This window comes from Geotrypetes seraphini, chromosome 4 (genome assembly GCF_902459505.1).
Source record: "Geotrypetes seraphini chromosome 4, aGeoSer1.1, whole genome shotgun sequence".
NCBI classification, from domain to species: domain Eukaryota; kingdom Metazoa; phylum Chordata; class Amphibia; order Gymnophiona; family Dermophiidae; genus Geotrypetes; species Geotrypetes seraphini.
In genome coordinates this window covers 35,950,414-35,977,879 of record NC_047087.1, presented here as the reverse complement: position 1 = coordinate 35,977,879, position 27,466 = coordinate 35,950,414, and the positions used below count along the sequence as shown (strand labels likewise).

At 42.1% G+C, this 27,466-nt stretch overlaps 1 protein-coding gene across 2 annotated transcripts in view; it reads left to right on the top strand.

Moving 5' to 3' along the window:
• The window catches only part of CDH16 (cadherin 16), a 168,770-nt gene that overhangs the window by 8,575 nt on the left and 132,729 nt on the right, over positions 1-27,466 (top strand). For both annotated transcript variants that reach the window (XM_033943230.1, XM_033943231.1), the window contains exons 2-5: positions 6,896-6,944; positions 10,773-10,871; positions 12,343-12,483; positions 18,489-18,627. In XM_033943230.1, the coding sequence (XP_033799121.1) occupies positions 6,896-6,944; positions 10,773-10,871; positions 12,343-12,483; positions 18,489-18,627 (428 nt within the window). The remainder of the gene's footprint in view (positions 1-6,895; positions 6,945-10,772; positions 10,872-12,342; positions 12,484-18,488; positions 18,628-27,466) is intronic.

The following is a 27,466-nucleotide window of genomic DNA, read 5'->3' as shown; positions in this document are numbered from 1 at the left end:
TATTCCTGTCATGATCAATAAACTGTAACTGCCTTTTCTAATTTCGCTATATCTTTTTTTGAGATACAGCGACCAGAGTTGCACACAGTATTCGAGGTGCAGCTGTACCATAGAGCAGTGGTTCCCAACCCTGTCCTGGAGGAACACCAGGCCAATTGGGTTTTCAGGCTAGCCCTAATGAATATGCATGAAGCAAATTTGCATGCCTATCACTTCCATCATATGCAAATCTCTCTCATGCATATTCATTAGGGCTAGCCTGAAAACCCGATTGGGAATCACTGCCATAGAGCAGGGGTAGGGAACTCCGGTCCTCGAGAGCCGTATTCCAGTCAGGTTTTCAGGATTTCCTCAATGAATATGCATGAGATCTATTTGCATGCACTGCTTTCAATGCATATTCATTGGGGAAATCCTGAAAACCCGACTGGAATACAGCTCTCGAGGACCGGAGTTCCCTACCCCTGCCACAGAGCGATACATCTTTGTTTTCCATTCCTTTCCTGATAATTCCTAACATTCTATTTGCTTTCTTAGCTGCCGCTGCCACTTCCTCATTGAACTGAGGATTTCAACGCATCCTCGGCCCAACCAAATTCCTAAATTGCGAGCATTATTGTGCCACTATAGCTGAAAAGAGCGTTATTATTGAAAAGGAATGAAGAAGAAAACGGAGAACTTTATATATATATATATATATATATATATATATATATATATATATATATATATATATATATATATATATATATATATATATATATATGTATATATATATATATATATATATATATATTTTATTAATATTTGTTACATCAAAAACAAAAATCAGGAAAAGCAAAAAGGAAACAATTCCAAAAACAACTTAAAATTCAAATTAAGTCTTGTGCCAAGTCCACATTAACAAGGGCATATTAAAAATTATATAGCAAACAATATACAATCATGCTTAACAAGCAAAATGACCAAATCCAATATGTCCTTAACCTTCTTCAACAATTGCATTAGTATCTGAAACTTTCAGTGAAACCTTATCAATCAAGAAATTCTCCCATTGTAACGGATCTACAAAAACAAATTTATCAGCTTTATAGTTTACAACACATTTGCAAGGGAATTTTAAGAAAAAATGATAATAATAATAACAGTTTATATACTACAGTACCGTGAAGTTCTATGCGGATTACAAAATAATAAAAGAAGGTACAAATTGATTAAACTTAACAGAAGTGAAAGCAAGTGGTTGATAGGCCAAGAGAACCGTTATTGAGGAGGAGGAGATCTACGGGTCAACTGTCTAGATATTTCAGGAACAGATGTGTTTTTAGGCGCTTCCTGAATTCCTCATAAGTAGTGGGCGAGAGCAATTGTTCTAGATCTTTACCCCATAATGCTGCCTGATGTGAGAGAAGGTGTTGATGGTGTTTTTTCAGTTTACATCCTCTAACTGGGGGGGAAACGAAGGTCGAATGTGAGCTTCTCTTGTGTCTGTTGGCTGAGAGGGAGAAAAGGTCAGTTATGTATTTAGGGGCTAGTCCATATAGTACTTTAAAGCAGAGGCAGGCAAACTTAAACTTTACGCGTGCTTCCATGGGCAGCCAGTGCAACTGCCGGTAGTAAAGTGTCACGTGATCAAATTTCTTTAGCCCGAAGATTAGTCTGACCGCTGCATTTTGCATTAATTGTAAACGTCGCATATTCTTTTGGGAGATTGCTAAATAGGCGATGTTACAGTAATCAAGTTGACTTAATACAAGGGATTGTACCAGGATTCTGAATACTGACATATCATAAGAACATAAGAACATAAGCGTTGCCTCTGCCGGGTCAGACCAGGGGTCCATCGTGCCCGGCAATCCGCTCCCGCGGCAGCCCCCCAGGTCCATGACCTGAAAGTGTTCCCTACCTAACCTAAAATATCCATACCCTATTCGCTCAATGTCCTGTAAGGTAAACCTCTATCTGTACCCTGTTATCCCCTTCGCTTCCAGGAAGTCATCCAGTCCCTTTTTGAACCCCAGAATTGTACTCTGTCCTATCACCTCTCCGGGAAGCGCGTTCCAGGTGTCCACCACCCTCTGAGTGAAGAAGAACCTCCTTGCATTCGTTATGAATCTGTCTCCTCTCAGTTTTTCTGAATGACCTCTTGTTTTAGTTGTCCCTGCTAGTCTAAAGAATCTGTCCCTCTCCACCTTCTCTATGCCTTTCATGGTTTTATAAGTTTCTATCATGTCCCCTCTCAGTCTCCGCTTCTCCAGGGTAAAGAGCCCCAGCCTGTCCAACCGTTCAGCATATGAAAGGTTCTCCATATCCTTTATCATCCTCGTTGCCCTCCTCTGGACCCTCTCGAGTATTGCCATGTCCTTCTTGAGGTATGGCGACCAGTATTGGACGCAGTATTCCAGATGTGGGCGCACCATTGCTCGATACAGTGGCAGGATAACTTCTTTTGTTCTGGTAGTGATACCTTTTTTGATAATGCCCAACATTCTGTTCGCTTTTTTTGAGGCCGCTGCACATTGTGCCGCCTGCTTCATTGTGTTATCCATCAATACCCCCAGATCTTTTTCTTGGCTGCCTTCCCCGAGTACCCTCCCTCCCATCGTATAGCTGGGATGATTTAATGGATCTAAGTTTCCAGAGAGTGAAAAAACCCTTTCTGATTAAGGAGTCCACCTGGTCTTTCATTGTTAGGCATTGATCCAGAGTTACACCCAGTATCTTCATGGTGGACTGAATAGGGTAACTACATTTATTGATGCATAGTGGTGTTTTGGTGTCAAGCGGATGTGGCGAAGCAACAAAACATTTTGTTTTCTCTGGATTAAGTTTGAGCTTGAAGTCTGTCATCCAATGCTCCATCAAATATATAGCTTCTGATGCCTTGGGAATAGTTTCCGAGATAGAGTTAGCAAATGGGATGATGATCGTAAAGTCATCAGCATAACTGAATAATTTTACCCCCAGCTGGGTTAATTGCACGCCCAGTGAGGACATGTAGACATTGAAAAGCAATGGGGAAAGCGGTGACCCTTGCGGCACATCGATGGATTGCTCCAGGTATTGGAGAGATCATAATTGAAACGTACAGTGGTACCTCGGTTTACGAGTGCACCGGTTTGCGAGTGTTTTGCAAGACGAGCAAAACATTCGCAAACTTAGTGCCTCGTAAACCGAGCTTGCCTCGCTGTACGAGCGCCCCCCCCCCCCCCGTGAACTGGCACCTTCCCCCCCTCGCGATCCGGCACCCCCCCGCCGCCATAGGGCACCCCCCCCCCACCGCAACCTGAGATCCCCCAACCCACCCGAACCCTCTTCTTACTTCCAGTGTAGCCTCCGCATCGGCACCGGCACCAGCATGTCCTGTGCGTTGGTGCCGGTGCCCGAAAATCTGCTTTCTGTGCCGGGCCTTGAGCAAAAATACATTCAATACAATAAGAATTACAATAATATTTCATACAAATTTAAATCATTCTTTCAAATTTAATTTCCATATGAATTAATTCAATCTTATCTACACCCCCCTTAATTCCATCCCCTACCCACTATCTTCCACTAAAAGCAGCAAGAAATTGTTAAAACGTCATTTGTTCTGTGGTATGTACACAGTATGACTTCAACAGCTTTGTTATGACTACATGTTTGCTCATTGAACTGATCCTTTTCGGATGTGCAGGGTTGTTTGACAATGTTTAATGTTGATATGTCAGTCTGATTATGTAATTTGGTGTTGTCAATTTTTATTTTTGTAAAATAATTGAAATGTTATTTGTGTCTATTTATGAATGTGTTGATGTATTTCATCTTGTATAAGATGGCTTATAAATAAACCAAACCAAACCAAAACCAAGGATTGTGGGTTGAGATAAACAAATGGAAAAGAATTTACTGTGGTTTTCCCAGTTTCTCCTGCAGAGGGATTTTTTGACTTTAGTTTATAAGGCTGAATGAATGATACACTGAGGACAGATTGACCTAGTGCAAGCTGGTATATTCCTGAACTGAATTAATTTACAAAGTACAGTACAATGTGACTTCTTCCTCATTTCAGCTGCCTGAACTGAGGCTAGAAGAACATTAAAATACAGCAGGTATACAGTACATTAAAGCAAATCACCTGAGCAAGCACGAGGAATGAGTACAGGTTTTAACTCTCTACAAGGGGGTGTTGAAACGTTCACAGCCCAACCAACAAACTTCCTAAATTCTGAGCGCTATTTTGCCATTGTAGCTGAAAAGAGTGTTCTTTTGTTAGCTGCCAATTTGCAGAAACAAAATTTTATGTTTTGACATTGTTTCAGATCATTGATTGAACCATATCCACGTCATTCTCTTCTTGGTTGGGCTGAGAACTTTTCAGCACACCCTTGTAGTTTGAAGAATTTCAGTCTCTGGTAACCAGAACTGAGATTGTGATGTCATAATGCCTCATTCCACCAATAAGAGCCAACCTCATCAGTGATGTCACAATGGCTTGATTGTCCTATACTTGGCTCACTTTTATTACATACAAGGGGGTGCTGAAAAGTTCTAAGCACAACCAACCAACTTTCTAAATTCCGAGCATTATTTTGCTACGTTAGCTGAAAAGAGTGCTATCTTATTTCATTAAGTGTCAATTTGCAGAAATGAAATTCTACGTTTTGACATTGTTTCAGATCACTGATTGAACCATATCCATGTCATTCTCTTCTTGGTTGGGCTGAGAACTTTTCAGCACCCTGTCGTATTGCATAGTAGTAAAATATATTAAGAACTGAGACAGTAATTGTTACAGCAATAGCAGCCAACGTGGAAACCTTTGCTCTGTTATTACCCTCTATGTGACCTTCAGCCAGCTACTTAAACTCTCTGTTCCTGAGATTCGACTGTAAGCTCTTTTACAGGGTGATCTTACACTACTTTGAACCAAATGATCTAATGAAGGGGTGAAACAGCAGCAGCCCTCTTCAAACATAGGGACTAAAGCACCAAAGTGCTCCAGAATTGCGATTTTCCATGCATAAGAACATAAGAACATAAGAACATAAGCGTTGCCTCTGCCGGGTCAGACCAGGGGTCCATCGTGCCCGGCAGTCCGCTCCCGCGGCGGCCCCCCAGGTCCATGACCTGAAAGTGTTCCCTACCTAACTTAAAATACCCATACCCTGTTCGCTCAATGTCCTGTAAGGTAAATCTCTATTTGTACCCTGTTATCCCTTTCGCTTCCAGGAAGTCATCCAGTCCCTTTTTGAACCCCATAATTGTACTCTGTCCTATCACCTCTCCGGGAAGCGCGTTCCAGGTGTCCACCACCCTCTGAGTGAAGAAGAACTTCCTTGCATTCGTTATGAATCTGTCTCCTCTCAGTTTTTCTGAATGACCTCTTGTTTTAGTTGTCCCTGCTAGTCTAAAGAATCTGTCCCTCTCCACCTTCTCTATGCCTTTCATGATTTTATAAGTTTCTATCATGTCCCCTCTCAGTCTCCGCTTCTCCAGGGTAAAGAGCCCCAGCCTGTCTAACCGTTCGGCATATGAAAGGTTCTCCATACCCTTTATCATCCTCGTTGCCCTCCTCTGAACCCTCTCGAGTATTGCCATGTCCTTCTTGAGGTATGGTGACCAGTATTGGACGCAGTATTCCAGATGTGGGCGCACCATTGCTCGATACAGTGGCAGGATAACTTCTTTTGTTCTGGTAGTGATGCAAAAGCTTTCTAATGAGAATCACTTGAAATTAAGCCCCGTAGAAAACTTAAAAGCATGTAATTTTTTTCTGGGAACAACAGAAGTGTGAAGCGTGCAGACAAATGGACACATCACTGAGGTAGAGTTATCCTTCCTGAGAAAAAAAGTAGCTCGTGAAGTCCTTTCAGAACTTATTTTAATGCTGCAGAGCTAATGAACTGGTTTGCATGAATTCCCATTACAGCAGCTTCACTAACTTTGACTTTGCATAAAATTTAGCAAATGTAAACTTATGCATGTAAGTTTTCAATATGTGAAGCAAAATATTTTGCAAAATCCACTTCATACGTGTGAAGGGGAAACCTACACACCCAAGACTAACACATGCGAACAAATTGCTGAGTTCATATTCAAAGCAGACTATGCAAAATTGTCCACTTCTAAACCAAAACAACTGCTCAAATACAACTTGCCCTGTTGAAATGGATTTCCTGGATTATTTACAGCCAGAATCAATACTAAAATTCATATCATAACCTGCATTTTCTTTTTTATTTCTGATGTAATCTTGCTGTGCTACTTTTACCTGGTTTTTACATTTTATTTTCCTTGTAAGACAATTCATCTTCTTAGCGCTCTCTATCTCAGTGGTCTCAAACTCGCGGCCCGGGGGCCACATGTGGCCCACCAAGTACTATTTTGAGGCCCTCGGTTTGTTTATCATAATCACAAAAGTAAAATAAAACAGTTTCTTGATCACATGTCTGGTTAGCTATAAATGACAATATTATTAAGTCTTAGGGCTCCTTTTACTAAGGTGCGTTAGGGCCTTAACGCGCGGAATAGCATACGCTAAAGTGCCACGCGCGCTAGACCTTAACGCCAACATTGAGCTGGCGTTATTCCAGAAACATACCATGCGGTTTAGGGTGCGGTAATTTTGTTACTAACGCTAGCGCACCTTAGTAAAAGGAGCCCTTAGCCAAAAGGAAAGATTTATATAAACTATAAAGAGTTTTACCTCATGCAAAATTGTCATTTCTTTAATAAGACATTAACTATTTTTTTCTGAGGCCCTCCAAGTCCCTACAAATCCAAAATGTGGCCCCGCAAAGGGTTTGAGTTTGAGACCACTGCTCTATATAAAGAATGGCCGTCTTCAAAATATGTCCCGTTTATTACTGCAAACCTACATTTATCTTTTTGGTTTTTAATTTGATATATACAGAAAGATGTGTCCTGCCCAGCTCCTGACTGCCTACTCTACAATTTTTCAAGTAAGTATCTCATCCTTGAGTTCAGATATGCTCCTATTTCTTCCATGTCAACACCTCTTTGGCTACAGTTTGTTCTTTCAATATTAGTTGTTACACACTATACCACACAACCACTCACTGTACTTCATAAAATGAACATTTTCTGCAAGCATAATGATTCGGTTTTCTTTGGACGCATATTCCATGAGAGCCGTTATTCTCACATTACCCCTCTCCTCAAGTCGCTTCATTGGCTCCCCGTCCATCCCCAAATACAGTTTAAATTCCTCTTGTTGACTTACAAGTACGTTCACTCTGAAGCCCCCCTCCCCCCAATATCTCTCTTCACTGATCTCCCTCTATGCTCCTCCCCGTGATCTCCGTTCGTCGGGCAAGCCCCTCTTATCTGTACCCTTCTCTTCCACTGCCAATTCCAGACTCTGTCCCTTCTTTCTTGCGGCATCGTATGCCTGGAACAGGCTGCCTGAATCAATACGTCGTGCTCCATCCCTAGTAGCGTTCAAATCCAAGCTAAAAGCCCATTTTTTTGAATCTGTTTCCAACTCCTAACTCCCACTCACTGCTGTCAGATACCTAGACCCACTATAACCTCACCAACCCCAAAATGTCCTGTCTAAATTAGATTGTAAGCTCTTCTGAGCAGGGACCATCTATTGTATGTTAAAATCTACAGCGCTTAAGAAATAATAAATAGTAGAAGTAGTAGTAGTGGTAACTTTACTCACACTGGCACACATCTTCATAGGTCCTTAGTAAAATTTTTTGCCGATTTTTATCAAATACTTTTATTAATTTAAATTTAAGTTAACTTTCATTAACGGTATAATTCAAACCATATCACTTATCTTAGTTGCAGTTGCTGTTAATATCGCCTATATCTCCACCCCTTCCATAGCAAAATCAATATCTTTTATTAAACTAAACTAAACTAAACCTTAAGTTTGTATACCGCATTCTCTCCATAAAGATAGAGCTCGGCACGGTTTACAGGTAATTCAATAAATGAGGGAAGGACATAATATGAAATTAGGGGTTATGAAGAGGATAGCTAGCTTTACATTTTAAATAGATAGCTTTATGTTTTGGAGAAAAGCCAGGTTTTCAGATGCTTTCGGAATAATTGGAATGAGCCTAGGTTTCGCAGCGGGGCAGGGAGGTTATTCCAAAGCTCAGTGAATTTGAAGAAAAGGGATTTCTCTACTTTACCTGCATACATGATGCCTTTTAACGAGGGGAAAGATAGTTTAAGTTTGTGGGCGGATCTGGTAGTGTCAGGGCTCGAAGAATTCCAGGATAGTGGGATTAGGGGAGGAAGAATGCCTTGTAGGATCTTGAATATTAGGCAGGTACATTTAAAGTGAATCCTAGAAATCACCGGAAGCCAGTGAAGTTTTGAAAGAAGCAGGGAAACATAGTCAAATTTGCTTTTTGCGAAGATCAACCTAGCCGCAGTGTTCTGGATCCGCTGAAGTCTTTGAAGATTTTTATTGGATAGATGGAATTACAATAGTCCAGTCTGGAAAGAATGATTGGATTGATTGTACAAGGACAGCAAAATGTTTTTAAAAATATTGGGGGTAAGGTTCAACTTGTACTTGTCAATGTATTTTTTTTTAATGCCGGCTATCACAGATATATATTTTTTTAAATACATTTTTATTGAGCATGGCACAGAGAACGCATACACAAATGCAGCACAGTAAAGGTACAGATATTTTAATACATGGATATTCAGGGTCGGACTGTACCCATATACTAGTGTCAAATATCCAGGTATTCAGCAGTTGCTGGAAGTTGCCCGGGTACTGCCAATATTCAGTGCCTGTACCCATATTATCCAGACAAGTTGGAACAGATTGGAGAGGCGGGTGGAATTGAGACTGACTGGAATGGAATTAGGGAAGTGCGTACAGTAGGGGAAGAGAGCATATTGGGAGGAGGAGATCTGTACAGAAAGAGGGCATTGGGATAAGCGAATGTGATGCTAGGGATCATATTTCTGTATAAGGAAATATGATCCCTTAGCAGTAGTCTTGCCAGAGTTTTGTTTGGGGGGGGGGAATTTTGTGACTCATGCCAGACTGGACAGGAAAAACTGGGCATTGCTCCTGGCCAAAGATCACTCCCCCCCCCCCCCCCCCACACACACACACAACCTGGACCACCAATGATAACAAAGTAGCCCTTTGAGAAGTGGGGGATGGGAAGCTTGGACCATCTGATGGGTGGAGAAAGGGGAATGGGGGTGGACAGGGCATTACCTGGAGAAGGCCCTAAGCTGGGGGAGGTCCCTGCTTTCCAAGCCTTGGAGCATTGGGCCACAACTTTGCAAACCAATGCTCCTGGGTAGTGAACTAAGAATATCATAAATCTGGGGGTTATTTGAACCTGATGTTTTTTTGCCCCAGTGTGTACGGTTTGAAATCTGCTCTTAAAAAACAGGCACGCAGTATTCTGCCACTGTCGCTCACATTACCCCTCTCCTCAAGTCACTTCATTGTCTCCCTATCCACAAACTCCTGTTATTGACTTACCTGTACATTTACTCTGCAGCTGTTCGGTATCTCTCCTCTCTTAACTTGCCCTCTGTTCATGGGCGAGTCTCTCTTATGTGTACCCTTCTCCTCTCCTGCCATCTCCAGACTCTGCCCCTTCTATCTTGCTGCACCTTATGCCTGGAACAGCCTGCTTGAGTCCACCTGCTATGGAATGTTTATAGATTTTTATATGTGAGAGGCATTCATCGATTTGAATTTTCTCGTCCTTCTAGGAAAGGAATTCACGGAGTTAAGAATTTTAGCAGCTCTCTGGCGTTTAAATTTCCCCAATTATGGAATGAACTTCCCCTAATTTTGAGGTGTTCCAGTTCCTTCCAACTCTTCTGTACACTTCTAAAAACTTTTTTATTCGCTAAACATTTTAAAAATTTAGGGCTCCTTTTACAAAGGTGCGTTAGGGACTTAATGCGCAGGATAGCGCGCGCTACAATACCACGTGCACTAGCCGCTACCACCTCCTTTTATGCAGGCGGTAATTTTTTGGCTAACGCGCGCTATAATGCGCGCTAATCTTATGCGTGCGCTAAAAACGCCAGCGCACCTTAGTAAAAGGATCCCTAACTCTGTTGTATTTCAGTTTACTTTATTTTTTTAATTTATTGTTAACCGCGTCGAGCTTCCTTTGGTTGAAGACCCGGTATATAAGGTTAAGTTTAGTACGTCAAGCTCCGTCTCTGGAAATATTCAAATCTAGACTAAAAGCCCTCTTTTTCGAGGCTGCTTTTAACTCCTCACTCCCACTCTCTTATAAAGTACCCATATCTGTTTTATCATTCCCTCTGTGAGAAATTCCCTAGCCCCTATATGTCCTGTTTGTTTTAATCAGATTGTAAGCTCTATTGAGCAGGGATTGCTTTTTACATGGTTAATATACAGTGCTGCGTACATCTAACAGTGCTTTAAAAATCATAAGTAGTAGTAGTAGCAGCATATATTCTTATAAAATTAAAATGGGGGGAAGGTATAGGGGGTATATATGGTATTATGAATAGGTAATATATAAAATATATTTTGGAGAAATGATAAAATTATTTATGTAATATCTGAGCTTTGAATTTAATTGTAATGAGCATATATTGTATAATTGTATATTTGATTGATTTATTCAATAAAATGTTTCAACATTAAAAAAAAAATTTAAAAAAAAGCCATTTCAAAAGCATCAATTCAAAGTGTTGAAATACCCATCTACTCTTATTTTAAAACTGCGATTACCGTACTTTCTTCTAAGGAATACCACTAAGAGAATTTTTTTTTTCTTCCGATACAGATTTCCATATTGCTGTCAATACTTCACCCCACCAGCACGGAGCAATTTGTAGAGGTTCCAGAGAATTACGATGGCTCATTTCCATGGTATCTAACCAAGGTATATATATTATTTCACATGACTTGTAGTACATTCACCTAGATGAAATTCTTCCCACTCCAGTGCTAATGGAAAACTAATTAAAACTGGCCGACGATGTTATTTTGAGAAACAGCTCAGGGTGCAGTGGAAAGAGGACCTGGCGAGGTTTTATCTGTTATATTTTCTCAGCAGGGTGTGGTTTGCCCTTTCTAAGCCGCTGTCTCTCTAGGTGAGACTTGGACAAAACCAACTTGTGGTGATGCTTGAGAAAATAACTCAAATCAAACTGAATTCCCTGGTTCTGATGACATATGGAATTGCAGCTAACTGGAATTCACAGACCCATTTCAAACCTTGGGTCTGCAGTGGGATTTGTGGACTTAGAATAAATAGTGGTCGGATGATAAAAAAAAAGACTTTGCCAATTTCCACTGAGGTTCTCTATGAAATCTGAAACAAGCCACTGAGGGCTGAAAGGCTGCCTAAAAGACATGGCGGCACATAACTTAACGGAACACACCCAATCCGCCCATGACTTGCCCATTTCCGTGTCCCCTTTTTAGACTCATGCATAAAATTTAAATGTAGATCCCGTGCCTACAGTTATGCACACAACTTGCAATTAATTCTAATTAGTGATAATAATTGCTTGTTCAAGTGTCTATTCTTGGCGCTTATTAGCTTGTTATTCAATTAAATTGCACGCCCAAATTGGGTACACACCCAATTTTGTACACAAAATTTTCTGTGCTTTTTTTAAAAATTAGGATGATATAACCTGTATGCACGTGAAATACAGTGTTCCCCTGCTCATTCGCAGTTCGTGAATCATGGATTCGCTCATTCGCAGTCTGCTCCAACCACCTCTTCCTGTAATAAAGTCGGGCTACACCAATCAGGAGCTGCATGTCAAAGCAGCTCCTGATTGGTGTAGCCTGACTTTACTACAGGAAGAGGCGGTCGGAGCAGACTGCGAGTGATTTTCGTCACCTGCCGGCGCTCCAGCTGCCCTCTCCTGCCTCTCCAGCCGCCCTCTCCTGCCTCCCCTGCTTTTTGACAGGCGAAAAACCGCATTTGCGGTTTATTAAAATTCTCAGGGGTTCCTGGAATGGAACCCCGCAAATTTTGGGGGAGTACTGTATTGTTTTACTTTTTGCAATGCCTTTGAAAAGTACTAAAGCACAGAAACTCAGTGTGCGAAAGATGCACTAGCGTTCTTCCCATACACATTAACATGGAAGAACCACCCTGGGCACATCTGCTACATAATATGGCTGTTGCCGTGAGAAAGAATCAGAGAAATGTCATATTCTCTATTCACCAGTAACCAGGTAACATTCTGCTTAAGTACACCTGCAGAAGAAGAGATTGTGTACCATATTTATAACTGCTAGTGTGTATGTCTATGAACATGTTTGCTTTACTGCCTTTCTTGTTTGCATTATGCTAAATAACTGTTGAATTAACCTAAGGGTAAATTTACTTTCAGATAAATGTTGCCACTGAAGGCCAGTACAATCTTGAGTTGACAGGGAATGATGGAGGGATATTTGGAATTGATGCAGCGTCCAATATGCTATATGCCACTAATCCTTTTGACCGTGAACAACAGGCTGTCTACAGACTTCAGGTGAATTTCTTTTAGATGTTGCTTTTATGAATCGCCCCCTTCTTGGCGTTGATGCGATGGGAGTGGATGATTGGCCTAGTGGTTAGCGCTGCCGCCTCAGCGTCCTGAGGTTGTGGGTTCAATCTCAGTGCTACTCCATGTGACCCTGGGCAAGTCATTTAATATTCCATTGACCCAGGAAAAATGCTTATGAGTACCTACTATTTAGTGTATCATAAACCACTCTGAGTGAATCTCTTCAGGAAGAGGTAGTTAATAAATCCCAATTAATATTCTCAATTTTTTTAAACTTTATTTTTATTTATTTAACAAGTCATTACAAGTTTAAGACTTGTACAAGTAACACAGTGCTAACTACCAATTAGGAATTCCATCATGGAACAATTCAAAAGAACAGAGGCCTAGATTCACTAAACTCATCGGTCTGGATTGTTCTTGGGCGATTCGTGGCCAAGTTCTGCCGGGCGACTGATTCTCTAGAGTTCTCATGCAAATTATCTGATCGCTATGGTTGGCTGTAGATGCAATCCACGCATGCTCAAAACAAAGGACAAACAGAAAGGTAGCACCTCTTGTTTCTTCTCCCATAACTAGGAATTCTCTTCGTCTCTCCTGTATTGGTTTTATCACTTCAGGGTGTACCCAAATTCTCTGACCACAGAAGGAGATTGTACCATATTTAAAATATTCTCATATTTAAAAAGTTTAGTTTATTAAAGAAGCCGTTTTACAGAATTAGTCCACAATAAGGCCCTGATTCTACAAAAGACACCTAAAGTCCGGCGCCTAGTTCAGAGCACCTAGCCGATATGGGCATCTAACTTTAATTATTTAAAAAGCTTAGTTGATACCAAAAACAAGTAACTAACGCCTCATAACTGACTTAAATTAAAATTAATTGGCTGGAGATGCCTAACTCAGTAGGCGCCAAGACGCGTATCAGAAAGTAGATGTGGTTAGGGGTGGATCTTGGGTGTATTTTTCTATGTAGGCACCTGTTTTGGACTTAGGCGCCGGCATTTATGCTATGTTTCTAGGACTCTCTTTCATTTGAAAGGAAACTCTGCAATGAGGGCATAGGATGAAGTTAAGAAGTGATAGGCTCTGGAGTAATCTGAGGAAATATTTTTTTACGGAAAGGGTGGTAGATGCATAGAACAGTCTCCCGGAAGAGGTGGTGGAGACAGAGATTGTGTCTGAATTCAAAAGGGCCTGGGATAGGCACATGGGATCTCTCGGAGAGAGAAAGAGATAATGGTTACTGCGGATGGGCAGACTAGATGGGTCATTTGGCCTTTATCTGCCGTCATATTTCTAAGAAAACCATCAAATTTTGATGCCACTAAATTAGTACTCAGTTATACACCACATCTTGAACGTACTAATAATTATACCGCAATCTTATCACACTTTATATTGAGCTATATGCTAGCCACTTCACATACAGTGGCAACATATATAATAGATTTTTGTATAGTCCTTCAGAGTGCAGGCAGGCATTGCATACTACTGGCTGCTAAAGTCTTCGTCGGTCCAATCTTTTATGGAAATTTCTTTTTTATTTTCCAATAATAGCGATTAACTTCACTGCTTTTTATTTTTTGTCTTCCATATTCTTTAACCATATTTTCTTTTAATATCCATAAAATTAATGAAGCTACTTAGCTACTTAGAAACTGTTTGTGAAGTTGCTAACATATAGCTCAATATAAAGTGTGATAAGATTGCGGTATAATTATTAATACATTGTATATGTGGTGTATATCTAAGAAAACCAAGGTATAAATATTTATGTCTACTTTAGCGCCATTAGGTGTGATTGGGAGGCGCGAGATGCCGGAGGATCTAGGAAACGAAAGATGTTGTTTTTGAATATATGGGAGCCTTATCTGCAAGTCTTACATCCTAAGGGTCGCAGTGCGGTTTTAAGATGGGTGTCCTAATTTGTTAGTTAGTTGGGTTGGGAGAGTAATGGTGAGTACTAGTGGGGCGGGGTGGAGAGTATCAAGGGGGGAAGGAGATCGGGGTTTGAGGAGGGGAAATGGGGTGTATTGAAGGTTCTGGCAATTAGTCAAAGATAGGATAAGTGGCTCAAGTGGGGGAAAGGGGTGGTGTGACATTTTTGGGGTTCATAAGAGTACAGGGCTTTGGAGTACCTTTCCACCCTCATTAATCTCACTTGCCCTATGTAGAGAATGAAGGGGAGGGAGTTTGGTTGATGTTACTCTTTTATTGTATATGCTTGTTCTATTATTGTATATGATGCATTATTATTTGTACTGTGCATCTTTGGGGTGCGCTGGTTTTGTATTTGCCGTATTTGCATCAATAAAAATTGTTTGAACCTAAAGAGCGCCTAGGTGCTATCTGGTAGACGCGTTCCTGTATCAGCCCCCAGATCCAGTAATCAACTGAATTTAGGTCTGGTGAATTTGCAGGCCAGAGGTCTGGACCAGTTAAGTCTGGGGTCTCCAGATGAAGCAGTTCTACGGTGTCCTTTGCCTGATGTGCTAGGGCATTGTCCTGTTGGAAGATAAAGTAGTCTCCCAACATGCGATGGATCACTGGCAACAGCTTCTGCGTCAAGAGGATGTCCCGATAGTATGCGCAATTGATTTTAACCTCAGGATCGATGAAGAACAGATCTGTGAATCTAAGTTTTGAGATTGTGACCGAGACCATAACTGATTGGCTGAAGGTCAGGCGGGTCCATAGTAGGTGATTGTCATTAACCTCATGCTTCAGTGTTGTTGAAGGCACTTACAGTCATTCTGTGTGTTAATCGTGTAAATATCTTTTCATCTGTAAACCAGATGAAGCTAATACTGTGCTCCAGGTACTTGGTCAAAAGTTGCTTGCACCATATCAGGCGTGTGTCTTTGTTGTGTAAGGTTAACTCTTTTTAAGACACTTTAATTTCAGATCGTCATGAATTATCCTAACCACAGTTGGCTGACTTATTCCTGCTTCTCTTGCTATTTGGCGAGTTGGTCAGTGTGTTTGCGGCTCAGTACAAGAGCGCGTACAATGTCAATGTGCTCTTGTGTTCGAATCGAGCACGGTTGTCCGCTGCCTGGCTTACGATCCACGGTTCCCGTTGCGCGGATCTTGCGTAGCAGCACATCATGGCCGTTTTTGTTCCAACCCTTCTGTGGGAACTTTTTCAACAATTGCTGACTGCCTGCAACTTTTTAGCAGCCCCAAGTTCTTTGTCAGAATTTGGTCTTCTGCAGTGAAAACCACTTTGATACAGAGACTGTTTACAAACTGTTGTCTGCGTCGGCGTGTATCCCATAGCAACAATCCATTTTCTCAAGGTAGTGTTGTGGTGCGGTTGGAAATGTTGACAACATTTTACATCAACTTCAGAACACAACACACTAAATTTCATAAGAATCGGACGAGCTCTGGGGAAGATATGATAAAAAAAACCAAACACAATTGCCATTATAGAATAGTAGTGTAAGTCCACAGTTGTACGCCTAAGTTCAGGCACAAACACTTATGCTAGCTCAAAGGCTAGAGTAAATGTCACATCTAACTGTAAGCAGTGTATAACTGCTACCGTGTTTCCCCGAAAATAAGACCTACCCCAAAAATAATATGATTTTGGGGGTAGGTCATAATATAAGCCCTACTCCTGAAAATAAGCCCCAAGTCGTAGGCCGCCGCGCTTCCCCCCCGCTGCTCAGCTGAGCCACCGAACCCCTGCTGACCCTCCACCCTTCCCTCCCAACTGATCCCCGCCGACCGCGACCATAAATGCCTGGCCAAAGAGGAGTGAAAGGCCAGCAGCACTCACAGGCTGCTTCGCGGCCTTCTCGCTGGGGCCGCCTGTGTACTGATGACGTAAGTAGTTGTCACCATGGAAAATATTGCTATTGGGACAACAGATTTGTAAATAACATGTTTTGTTTTGGGGTTTTTAAAAAAAAATTTTCACAGTATTTTACCTCAGTTTAGTAACGTATATCTTTCATTACCTTTCCCAAGAATTATAATCTCTTACAACAAATCTCTCCAGGGAGACACTACCACAATTTAAGTGTAATGACAGAAGAGAACCACTCTCAGGTACATGATGCAGTGCTTAGAGCTACAACCTCAACACCCTGAGGTTTTGGGTTCAAACCTAGGGTTACAAGATGTCCAGATTTTCCAGGACATGTCCTCCTTTTGAGGACAGGGCAGGGATGGGTGGAACTGGGTGGGCGGGTCTATTTTTTTTTTTTTTAATTCAATTTTCTATATTGTTCTCCCAAGGGAGCTCAGAACAGTATACATGAATTTATTCAGGTACTCAAGCATTTTCCCTGTCTGTCCCAGCGAGCTCACAATCTATCTAATGTACCTGGGGCAATGGGGGTATTAAGTGACTTGCCCAAGGTCACAAGGAGCAGCGTGGGTTTGAACCCACAATCTCAGGGTGCTGAGGCTGTAGCTTTAACCACTGCACCACTCTAGAAATCAAAATGTAGTAAAAGTGAACTAAGTATAGGACAATCAAGCCATTGTGAAATCACTGATGAGGTTGGCTCGTAGGCATTGGTGGAATGAGGCATTATGATGTCACAATACCAGCTCTGGTTATCAGGGGCTGAAACTTTTCTCACTCTTTATGTATTCAGTTTTCTATACTGTTCTCCCAGGGAGGCTTAGAATGGTTTACATCAGTGGTCTCAAACTCAAACCCTTTTCAGCACCACATTTTGGATTTGTAGGTACTTGGAGGGCCGCAGAAAAAAATAGTTAATGTCTTATTAAAGAAATGACAATTTTGCATGGGGTAAAACTCTTTATAGTTTATAAATCTTTCCTTTTGGCCAAGTCTTAATAATAATATTGTCATTTATAGCTAAAGACATATGGTCAAGAAACGGTTTTATTTTACTTTTGTGATTATGATAAACATACTGAGGGCTTCAAAATAGTACCTGGAGGGCCGCATGTGGCCCCCGGGCCGCGAGTTTGAGACCACTGGTTTACATGAATTTATTCAGGTACTCATGCATTTTCCCTGTCTGTCCTGATGGGATTACAATCTATCTAATGTACCTGGGGCAAAGTGACTTGCCCAGGGTCACAAGGAGCAGCGTGGGTTTGAATCCGCAGCCTCAGGGTGCTGAGGCTGTAGCTTTAAGCACTGTGCCACACTCTCTAGGGGTCTGGATTTTCCGATTGGAAAATCTGGCAACCCTATTCAAACCCCATGCTGCTCCCTGTGACCCTGGGCAAGTCATTTAATTCTCCACTGCCCCAGGTACATAAGATAGATTGTGAGCCTCAGGATAGACAGAGAAAATGCTTGAAGTACTTGTATGTAAACTGCTTTGAGTGTGGTTGGATAACAACAAAAAGGCAGTATACAAGTCCCAATCCCTTTCCCTATCTCAAGATCAGCTTGCTTTGTGACAGCATTTCTGTAGCAGATGTGTTCCAGCAAGTGACTAATATGGAAAAATTCTCAGCAGAAACCAAAGACATGCAATTCTTTTTAACTCCTTCAGGAACATAGTAGAAAACTTAACTGAGATGTTAATAACATAACACCGACAAGCTGAATCAGATCGTAGATTAACTAATAATAGTAATAATTTGCTGATATTGGTGTGGCATTTGAAAAGTGAATCAGGATTAAAATAAATAGAAGTATCCATGCCATAGTTACAGGCAGGGCTGGATTTTCCTATAGGCTAACTAGGCTTCAGCCTAGGGCCTCAAGATCCGTGTCACAATTTTTTATAAAGGTTAGTACCAATAACAACATGTTTCATTTAACATTTTGATATATATCACAGTAATGATGTATTTTATTATCTCTCATGTAATTTACAAACTTAAAAATGGGAGGTGAAAGGGCCTCATAAGTGGAATAGCCTAGGGCCTCTTTTCATCTAAATCCGGCCCTGGTTACAGGAGAGGGCTAAACTCTCCAATTATCATCTCCATTCTTTGTGTAAATGTATGTGCCATAAGCTGTCATAACACAATCTGTTATAAACCAGGTGACTGCAAAAAATGAAGCCGGAGAGACACTTTTTGGCCCTATCTTCATCCAGATAATAGTAAAAGACGTGAATGATAATAGGCCTGTAACGGTCGAGGACGTGTTTTCGGGAAGAGTCAGCAGAGGCATGAAACAAGGTAAACACGTTCTTGCAATCATTAGAGACAAACTGGCCACTATTCAGTATTATGGGACTGATTCTATAAAGGGCGCCTAACGTTAATCACCTCTTAGGCATCCAACCTACCCCTCCCCCTTTTACAATACTGCAAAAGTGGTTTTTAGCGCTGGCCGGCATGCTGAATGCTGTGTGCTGCTCCGACGTCAGAGCGGCACCCAGCATTCATTGCGCCGGCTGGTGCTAAAAACTGCTTTTGCGGTTTTGTATAAGGAGGGGGGGGGTTAATTGGCAAAATACCTTTAACAGCCTCAAAAATTGGGGAAAAAACTTAATGGGTCAATAGGCGCCTCTCTGATTATATAAAAGATAGGTGCCTATCGCATGGCGCATAGCGGCGCCTAACGCCTAAGTGGGCGTTTCTATGGGCGTAGTATGACTTAGGCGCTACTTTAAAACCCTGGCCTACATTTCAGGCCCCTAAGTTTTGCAAACAGTGTCTAAGTGCAATTCGGCTTTGGTGCCGGAGAAGGGTTTTCTGCGTGCCGTGGACCGCCAGATGAAGCAACAAATCGATTCTGGAAGAGATCAATCCGGCTACGTCACCCGAAGCCCAAATGATGAAGTTACGACTGTACTATTGTAGTCGCACTATCCAAAGAGAAAGATCATTGGAGAAGGACATTATGCTTGGGAAGATCAAAGGAACCAGGTGAAGAGGGCGACCTGCAATCAGATGGCTGGACATGTTGAGAACAACCATGGGGGGGAAGACACTGGATGACCTTTCTGGACCAGCACAAAACCGTTCTCGTTTTAGATCTGTAATTCATCAAGCTGCTAGATGGCACGTAACTAACTAACTAAGGGGTCCTTTTACTAAGGCGCTCTAGCCGTTTTAGCACACGCTAAACGCTAATGCATCCATTATAGTCTATGGACATGCTAGCGTTTAGCGCGTGCTAACTTGGCTAGCGCGCCTTAGTAAAAGAGGGGGATAAGTGTGATTGAAACGCGGCCAGCACCATTTTTCTAGGTGCCAGCCAATTTAGACTCAGCCCCTATGTGACTAGCCAGGAACGTCTTCTGGCAGACCAAATAGCACATAATTGGCTATCCGCCTATATTCAGTTGGCGATAGATGATATCTCCTGCTGAATACTAGGTCACATTACATAGCCGATCACTGCCAATATTCAATGACTGGTCGGCTACATTCAGCAGCCAGATATATCTGCATTGAATTTCTGGTTTTGCCGCTGACTGCGGGAGTTAGCCAGCTGTCTTCCGTGGTGTGAATACTAGGTAGAAACAAATCTCTGCATATAATTACCTAGTATTTCTGTGTTAGCCATTTTGTATAACATGTTGCACATGAGAACTGGCTAATAATTAATATTAAGGTGTTATTGGGACATACTCAAAACACTGAGACAGTAACCACAAATACACAGCGGTAAATATTAGCGCATGCTAATCATGCGCTAAATGCTAACGTGTGCATGTTATCCTATGGACACGTTAGCGGTTAGCGCATGCATTGATTTAGCGCGCGCTAAATGCGTGCTAAAACACTTAGCTCACCTTAGTAAAAGAGGGCCCGTGTTTTCAGCGATTTATGACACCTAAAATAATCTCGTTCACCTCCGAAGTCTGCAGGTACGGAATTCTATAAAGTCAGAAGAGCAGTGCTGAAAAGTTTCTTACGCATCGACACGAGCCTAGTAGAAGCGGCTGCAGGGAGTTAAGACCTGATCTTGCGACTCAATCATTTTGATAAGCCAAATCTAACCTAATATAGAATGGGCAATCAACCATTTTGAACTCAACCTAAGCCCCAAATTTTACCTCCTCGGCTCCTTCCTTCATAATCTCAGTGACATCACTGTCTCCTCCAGTAGCTACTCTCAGCAAGGTGAGCCATCTCTACCATATATTCTCATCTATAGATTGCATCCCCCACAACTCTATTTACGTAGTGTCGCCTAAATGTATTTTGCATGCTTTGCAGATGGCACAGAATGCTGCTGCTTGCCTTATTATTCATGCGTCCAAATTTTACCATATCACCCCGATATTGCGCAGGCTTCATTGGTTGCCTATTGAGACTTGGGTAGAATTTAAGATCGTGTGTTTGATGTTCAAGGTGCTTCAAAGCAATTGTCCTATAGCTGTTCGCTCACTTTATCGATGGTGCTCTCCTACCCGTGAGTTGCGGTCTGCTGACAGTTTGAGATTGCAAATTCCATCCTTAGTAACCGTGAACCTTGCTGGCAATAGGAATTCCATGTTGTCGATTAGATGCCCGGTTCTGTGGAATGCCTTGTCGGTTTCTATGCGTCAATTGACCATGCTTGGTCAATTTAGAAAAGAGGTAAAAACTGTATTATTTGCACTTGATTTGGGCACCAGCTGTGTAGGCTGTGGTTGGTACCAGCTTTGAACCTTCTTTTTGAAGATGTATTTTATGATTATGTAAAGATGCTCTGATGTTTTATGATTTTTTTTTTTAATGTGTGCAGTTATTATATTTTGTTGTTTGTTATTTGTTGATTTTCTATGTTTACATTGGTCCCCGCCTAGTCTTGTAGATAGGCGGGCCACAAATAATTTAAAATATAGGTTGCATCACTGCTTTCCTCCTTAATTTCAATGTCCATCTGATGACTCACATATAGGTCATCACATCTATCCAGGAACATAATAACATAAGCATCGCCTCTGCCGAGTCAGACCACAGGTCCATCGTGCCCAGCAGTCCGCTCTCGCGGCGGCCCCCCCAGGTCAGTGACCTGCAAGTGATCCTCTACTGAAGACATTTTGTCCTGTATAGTACTCCCTCTATCTATATCCCTCAATCCCCTTTTCCTTCAGGAACCTATCCAACCCCTTCTTGAAACCCAAAATCGTACTCTGCTCTACCACCTCCTCTGGAAGTGCATTCCAGGCATCCACCACCCTCTGAGTGAAGAAGAACTTCCTAGCATTCGTTCTGAATCTGTCTCCCTTCAATTTTCTTGAGTGCCCTCTTGTTCTTGTTTCCCCGGCCAGTCTGAAGAATCTGTCCCTCTCTACCCTCATCTATACCTTTTATGATCTTGTAAGTTTCTATCATGTCCCCTCTAAGTCTCCGTTTTTCGAGGGAAAAGAGCCCCAGTTTCTCCAGCCTCTCGGCATATGGAAGGTTTTCCATGCCCTTTATCATTTTCGTTGCTCTTCTTTGGACTCTCTCGAGTGTCGCCATATCCTTCTTAAGGTACGGCGACCAATATTGAACGCAGTACTGAGTATTGAACGCATTTCCCTTCCCTATGGTAAGTACTCCGATTTATGACTCTATATAGCGACCCAGGTGAGTGGCAGTCCTGTAGCTTAGAAAAACCAGACATAGAATTAACATTCAAGCAAGATACATTAGATTAGGGCCTTTTGGTGACTCAGGCCACAAGTCTATTTCCTGCAGGTACCACCAGAGAAGAGGGACCATTCGAATGCTGACATTGCATACAGCATCTCAATGTAGGGTTACCAGATGTTCGGATTTTCCCGGACATGTTCTCCTTTTGAGGACATGTCCGGGGATCCAGATGGCTTTTCAAAACCCGGCACTTTCTCCAGGTTTTCGAAAGCTTCTGGCAACGACCAATGTTGAGACGGCATTCGTGCATGCGCAGCTGGAACGCGGTGACATCATCGCGTCACACCAGCGCATGCGCGAATACTGTCCTGACGTCGCTCGTTGCTCGTGTAGGTCAAGGGGGCGGGTGTGGGGGGTGAGCTGGAGCAGGCCTGGGGTTGAACAGAGTGTGGCCAGTCAGAACTGGGAGGGCCAGGAGTTTGGATTTTCCATTTGGAAAATCTGGTAACCCTATCTCAGTAGCACAAAGTAACTTGCACGTGGGCATACTAAATGCATATCTGCCTTACTGCGCCAAATGCTTGGAACAAGCTGCCTGAATCCCTACATAAGAACATAAGAATTGTCGCTGCTGGGTCAGACCAGTGGTCCATCGTGCCCAGCAGTCCGCTCCCGCGGTGGCCCCTAAGTCAAAGACCAGTGCCCTAACTAAGTCTAGCTTTACCTGCATAAGTTCTGGTTCAGCAGGAACTTGTCTAACTTTGTCTTGAATCCCTGGAGGGTGTTTTCCCCTATAACAGCCTCTGGAAGATTGTCCTTGATTTCTACCATTCTCTGGGTGAAGAACTTCCTTACGTTTGTACAGAATCTATCCCCTTTTAACTTTAGAGAGTGCCCTCTCGTTCTCTCTACCTTGGAGAGGGTGAACAACCTGTCTTTATCTACTAAGTCTATTCCCTTCATTATCTTGAACATTTCAATCATGTCCCCTCTCAGTCTCCTCTTTTCAAGGGAGAAGAGGCCCAGTTTCTCTAATCTCTCACTGTACGGCAACTCCTCCAACCCCTTAACCAGTGTTCAAGGCCTGTTTAAAAGCCCACCTCATTGAAAGTGCTTTTGACTCCTAACTCCTCTCACCTTGGGTCCTGCATCCCCTACCCACTAAGTCATGTCTTGTCTGTCTAAGTTAGATTGTAAGCTCTTCTGAGCAGGGACCGTCTATAAATGTCAAAATGTAGAGTGCTGCTTATGCCTTTCAGCGCTATATAAGTGATAAGTAGTAGTAGTCGTATGGGGGAGGGGGGAGATACAGCAAGTGTGTGTGAAATGGAGAAAAGCTACTGTCTCTGCCTCTGTGACAGAGAGTGTTTTGACCCAGAGTAACTGCATGGGAGACATACTGCTTGACAGAGAGTAGGCCTATGTGTGTGAGAGACAGCAAAGCAGACTGTGACAGCCTGATAAAGTGACGGCATAGCAAGGAACCATCATAGTTGAAGGGCCCGTTCATATTGAGTAAATCATAATTACATAAAGATTTCAAATTCAATTAACATTCAATTAAAGTAGGAAACAAGGTATGTTTCCATACTACTGCCAGAAAGCTTTTGAGTCCAGTAAAAGTGGGTAGTTGGTAATGATTAAGATTATGACTTTGATATATTGACAAATACTCAAGAAAATAAAACATATCACATTTAAGAAAATAAAGTACACACTTAGAGGGGCATAATTGAAAGGGATGTCTAAGTCCGTTTACATCCATCTCACAAGTTGTCCAAAGTTAAAAAGAGCTTAAGACACATTTTCGAAAGATACGTCCAACTTTTTTTTCGTTTCAAAAATCGTCTAATTATACGACCTGCCGATCTGATCGTCCAAGCCTCTAAATCGTCCATATTCATACCACATTTTCGTCCAACTTTCCGTCCAAGTCCAAAACGCCTAGAACAAGCCCTGTTGGACGTGGGAGGAGTCTGCAAAATGATGGATTGCACACCCAGACATGCCACCTAAACAGTGGATTACCTTACAGGGCACTGCTATGAACTTCACAAAAAGGGTGCCATGGCTTCTCCTCCCTACAGATCCCTTATAGGTTATGGTGAGCCCCCCAAACCACCTCCAGAATCCCCTAGACCCACTTATCTACCACCCCAGTAGTCCTTATGGCTGCAGGAGCCACTTATATGCCAGTACAAAAGGGTTTTGGAGGTGTATAGGGGAGTGCACATGTTTCAATATCAATGCAGTGATTACAGTGGCTTATGGGCATAGGTCCTCCTCTCCATTGGTCCCTAACCCACCCCCAAGACGGTTTAAGACGCCTCTGTGCAGCACGACTAGGCTTTCCTATTCCAGGTGGCCTGGCGATGATGGTCTGGAGGCAGAATTTTAAAGTTATGATTAAAATTTTTATGGGGGTGGGGGGTTGGTGATCACTGGGGTATTGTGTGGGGGTCTGTTTTATGTGTTTGCAGTGCTTATCTGGTGACATTAGGTGGATTTTTGTGACTTAGACCTTGTTTTACATGGTCTAAGTCACAAAGTACAAGTTCCTTTGATCGTGGGCTGTATAACTTTCGGTTATACATGCTGTACGACTAAGTCTAAGCCGGCCTACGTCCCGCCCAACTCCCACCCTCGACACGCCTCCCGAAACACCCCGTTTAGCTTTGGTCATTCAGCAGCACTATGAAGGCCTAGGTCATTTAGAAATATATCCAAAACCTGTTTTTATTATCGGCTCTTGGATGTTTTTGAGAAATGTTCATCCAAGTGCCGACTTAGGCCGGTTTTTGGATGTTTTTCTCTTTCAATTATGAGCCCCCTAGAGTATTGTCAGTATAGGGCAGGCAATTCCGGTCCTCGAGAGCCACAGCCAAGTCAGGTTTTCAGGATATCCACAATAAATATGCATGAGATAGATTTGCAACTCAAGGAGGCAGTGCATGCAAATCCTTCTCATACATATTCATTGTGGATATCCTGAAAAACTGACTTGACTCCGGCTCTCGAGGACCGGAATTGCCTACCCCTGGTATAGGGGGACTGAAGAAACCAATGATAGCTCGCAAGAAGCAGTTCTGTGTCCCTAGCTGAGTCATAATCACTTGAATATGAATAATTCAAACAACGGTTTACAAATTTTATTAGTATAAGAGAAAAGAAAAAGTAAATAAGAACACAAGAGAAAAGCATTTCTCCAATTCATCATTTTTCTTATAAAGGAAGTTTGTCATTGACATCAATATCGTAAGCAACAGGAGCACCCAGAAGATGGTGTGCGCCTGGCGGTGAGTGGCAATCTCTGTTCAGAGTTTGCTGGCTTTGCTTTTCTAAGCACCAGAGCTGCTCTTTGAGTCGCTCTTTAATGCTTTCAAACTCACGCTAAGGGTGCTCCTTATCTTAAAAATTTAGATTTGAGGTTTATATATTTTTGGTGGAGTCTAGGGAATTAACTTTCCTGCAATGAAACTTATATTTTGGTGTCTTTTAAGGATATTTTGTCTTGGGGGTTTTGCCATACTACTATAGTGACATACTCAAACTAAATATCTCATTTTGAAACCCTGATATTCTCTCCTTGGTCTATCATGAGAAAGAAATGGCCAGTCAAGATGGTAAGATGTCTATTATATGTCCATTATAATGGATATGTCCATATCCATTATATGTCATGTTTTATAGACCCGGTCAATGAAAGTAGGGAATTCTCTGTGCTTCCATTACCATGCAGCAAGTCACCTCTCTATCTCCAACTACCATTGAAATGCATTCAGGTTTCCCTTATATATACTGATTTTGCCAACATTTGCTTATTTCTGATCTGAGAAACTACATTAAGTTAGTCCAATAAAAAAGATATTATTTTTTCCTTTGTTTTGGTTTTATTTCTATTATATTACCTTGAAGAGTAGACTAACATGGCCACCACACCATTTCACATGCAGCAAGCCCAAACTTCTCTGTTAAATTTGTTTCTATAGTCAACACACTCAAGAAAACTTGAAATGTCTCAGCCAAGGACTATTTCAGTTTTAGATTTTGGTTGTATACTTGATGGTGCATCATCTCCAAACATGCATCCTTGGGCAGGAAAGTAAGATATACACTAATGGTCATTCTTATGTTCTTAAGAATAGCCTTACTGGGTCAGACCAATGGTCCATCAAGCCCAGTAGCCCGTTCCCAAGGTGGCTATTCCACGTCCAAAGTACCTGGTCAAAACACAAGGAGTAGCAGCATTCCATGCTACCGATCTAGGGCAAGCAGTGGCTGCCCCCATGTCTTTCTCAATAACAGACTATGGACTTTTCCAGTCAAGTTTTCAGTCCACAGTCCTTGTCTTTCCATTTTATGGAGAAATGTTTTATTTTCAAGAGCCTTTGCTCATCTGAAACTTCATCACCTGCTGTAGGATTCTTGTCAAGATCTTTTCAGATCTATTACCATATACCCTAAACCAGGGGTGGGAAATGAAGGCTGCAATCCAGTTGGGTTTTCAGGATTTCCCAAATGAATTTGCATGAGATCTATTTGCATGCACTGCCTCCATTCTATGCGACTGGATCTCATACATATTCATTGGGGAAATCCTGAAAATCCAACTGGATTGCAGCCCTCGTTCTCCACCCCTGCCCTATACCCTCTGTCCTTCAGGTTATAACCATAGTTTCTCATCTCCACACAGGGAACCAAATGTGAGGGGTGCTGCTGTGCCATTGCCTCTTCGCCTATGCCGTACCCTTCCATATCATATGAGTAGGACGGAAGAGGGAGAGAAAGGGGTGGTAGAGAAGGAGAGATGTTGGATAGTGGGAGAAAAAAGAAATCCTGTACTGTATTCACTGCCACAAGTGAAGAAGGAAGCATTGTGTTGAGATGCACTAGGGTATTGGCCTAGAACCAACCTTGCTCGGTTCTAACCTTAGGAGGTGATCATGCCTAAAGGCCACCCTAAAAAGCAAAACTGAGATGGCTACTAATTGTCCTCTCCTGAAATATCCAGAAGGGTATGCATGGATGTGAGAAGCTGAGTGCCTCTCTGTCTTGGATTAACAGGTCCTTTCCATTTGGCATTTGGGGCCACTGATGCTGAAAGCAACAGGCAAAATATAGCATGCATGTGACATGCTTCAATGTACCCTTTTCACAATGTGGTGGTGGAGTTGCTTTCAGATGTGACTACAAAGCTTCCCGCACTCTGATACTCAGCTCCGAAATGTCAGAAGGAGAGATAGGCTCCTTTTAGCTTACTTATCTCACCAGCTGGGATATTCTATCATTAGTCTACAGATAAACTTTGCAACACATTTTTAAACCCCAGCCATTCGCCTCTGTGTTGAGCATAAAGTCATATTGAGAAAGGCTGTATATAGAGGGTAAAGAGTTGTTTGCTTACTCTGTGTGTTTGAAATAGAATAGATTTGTGAGGTTACCTACGATACACAGTAATACTATATAAAATGCATTTTGATTGGTCATTTATTGATATTCC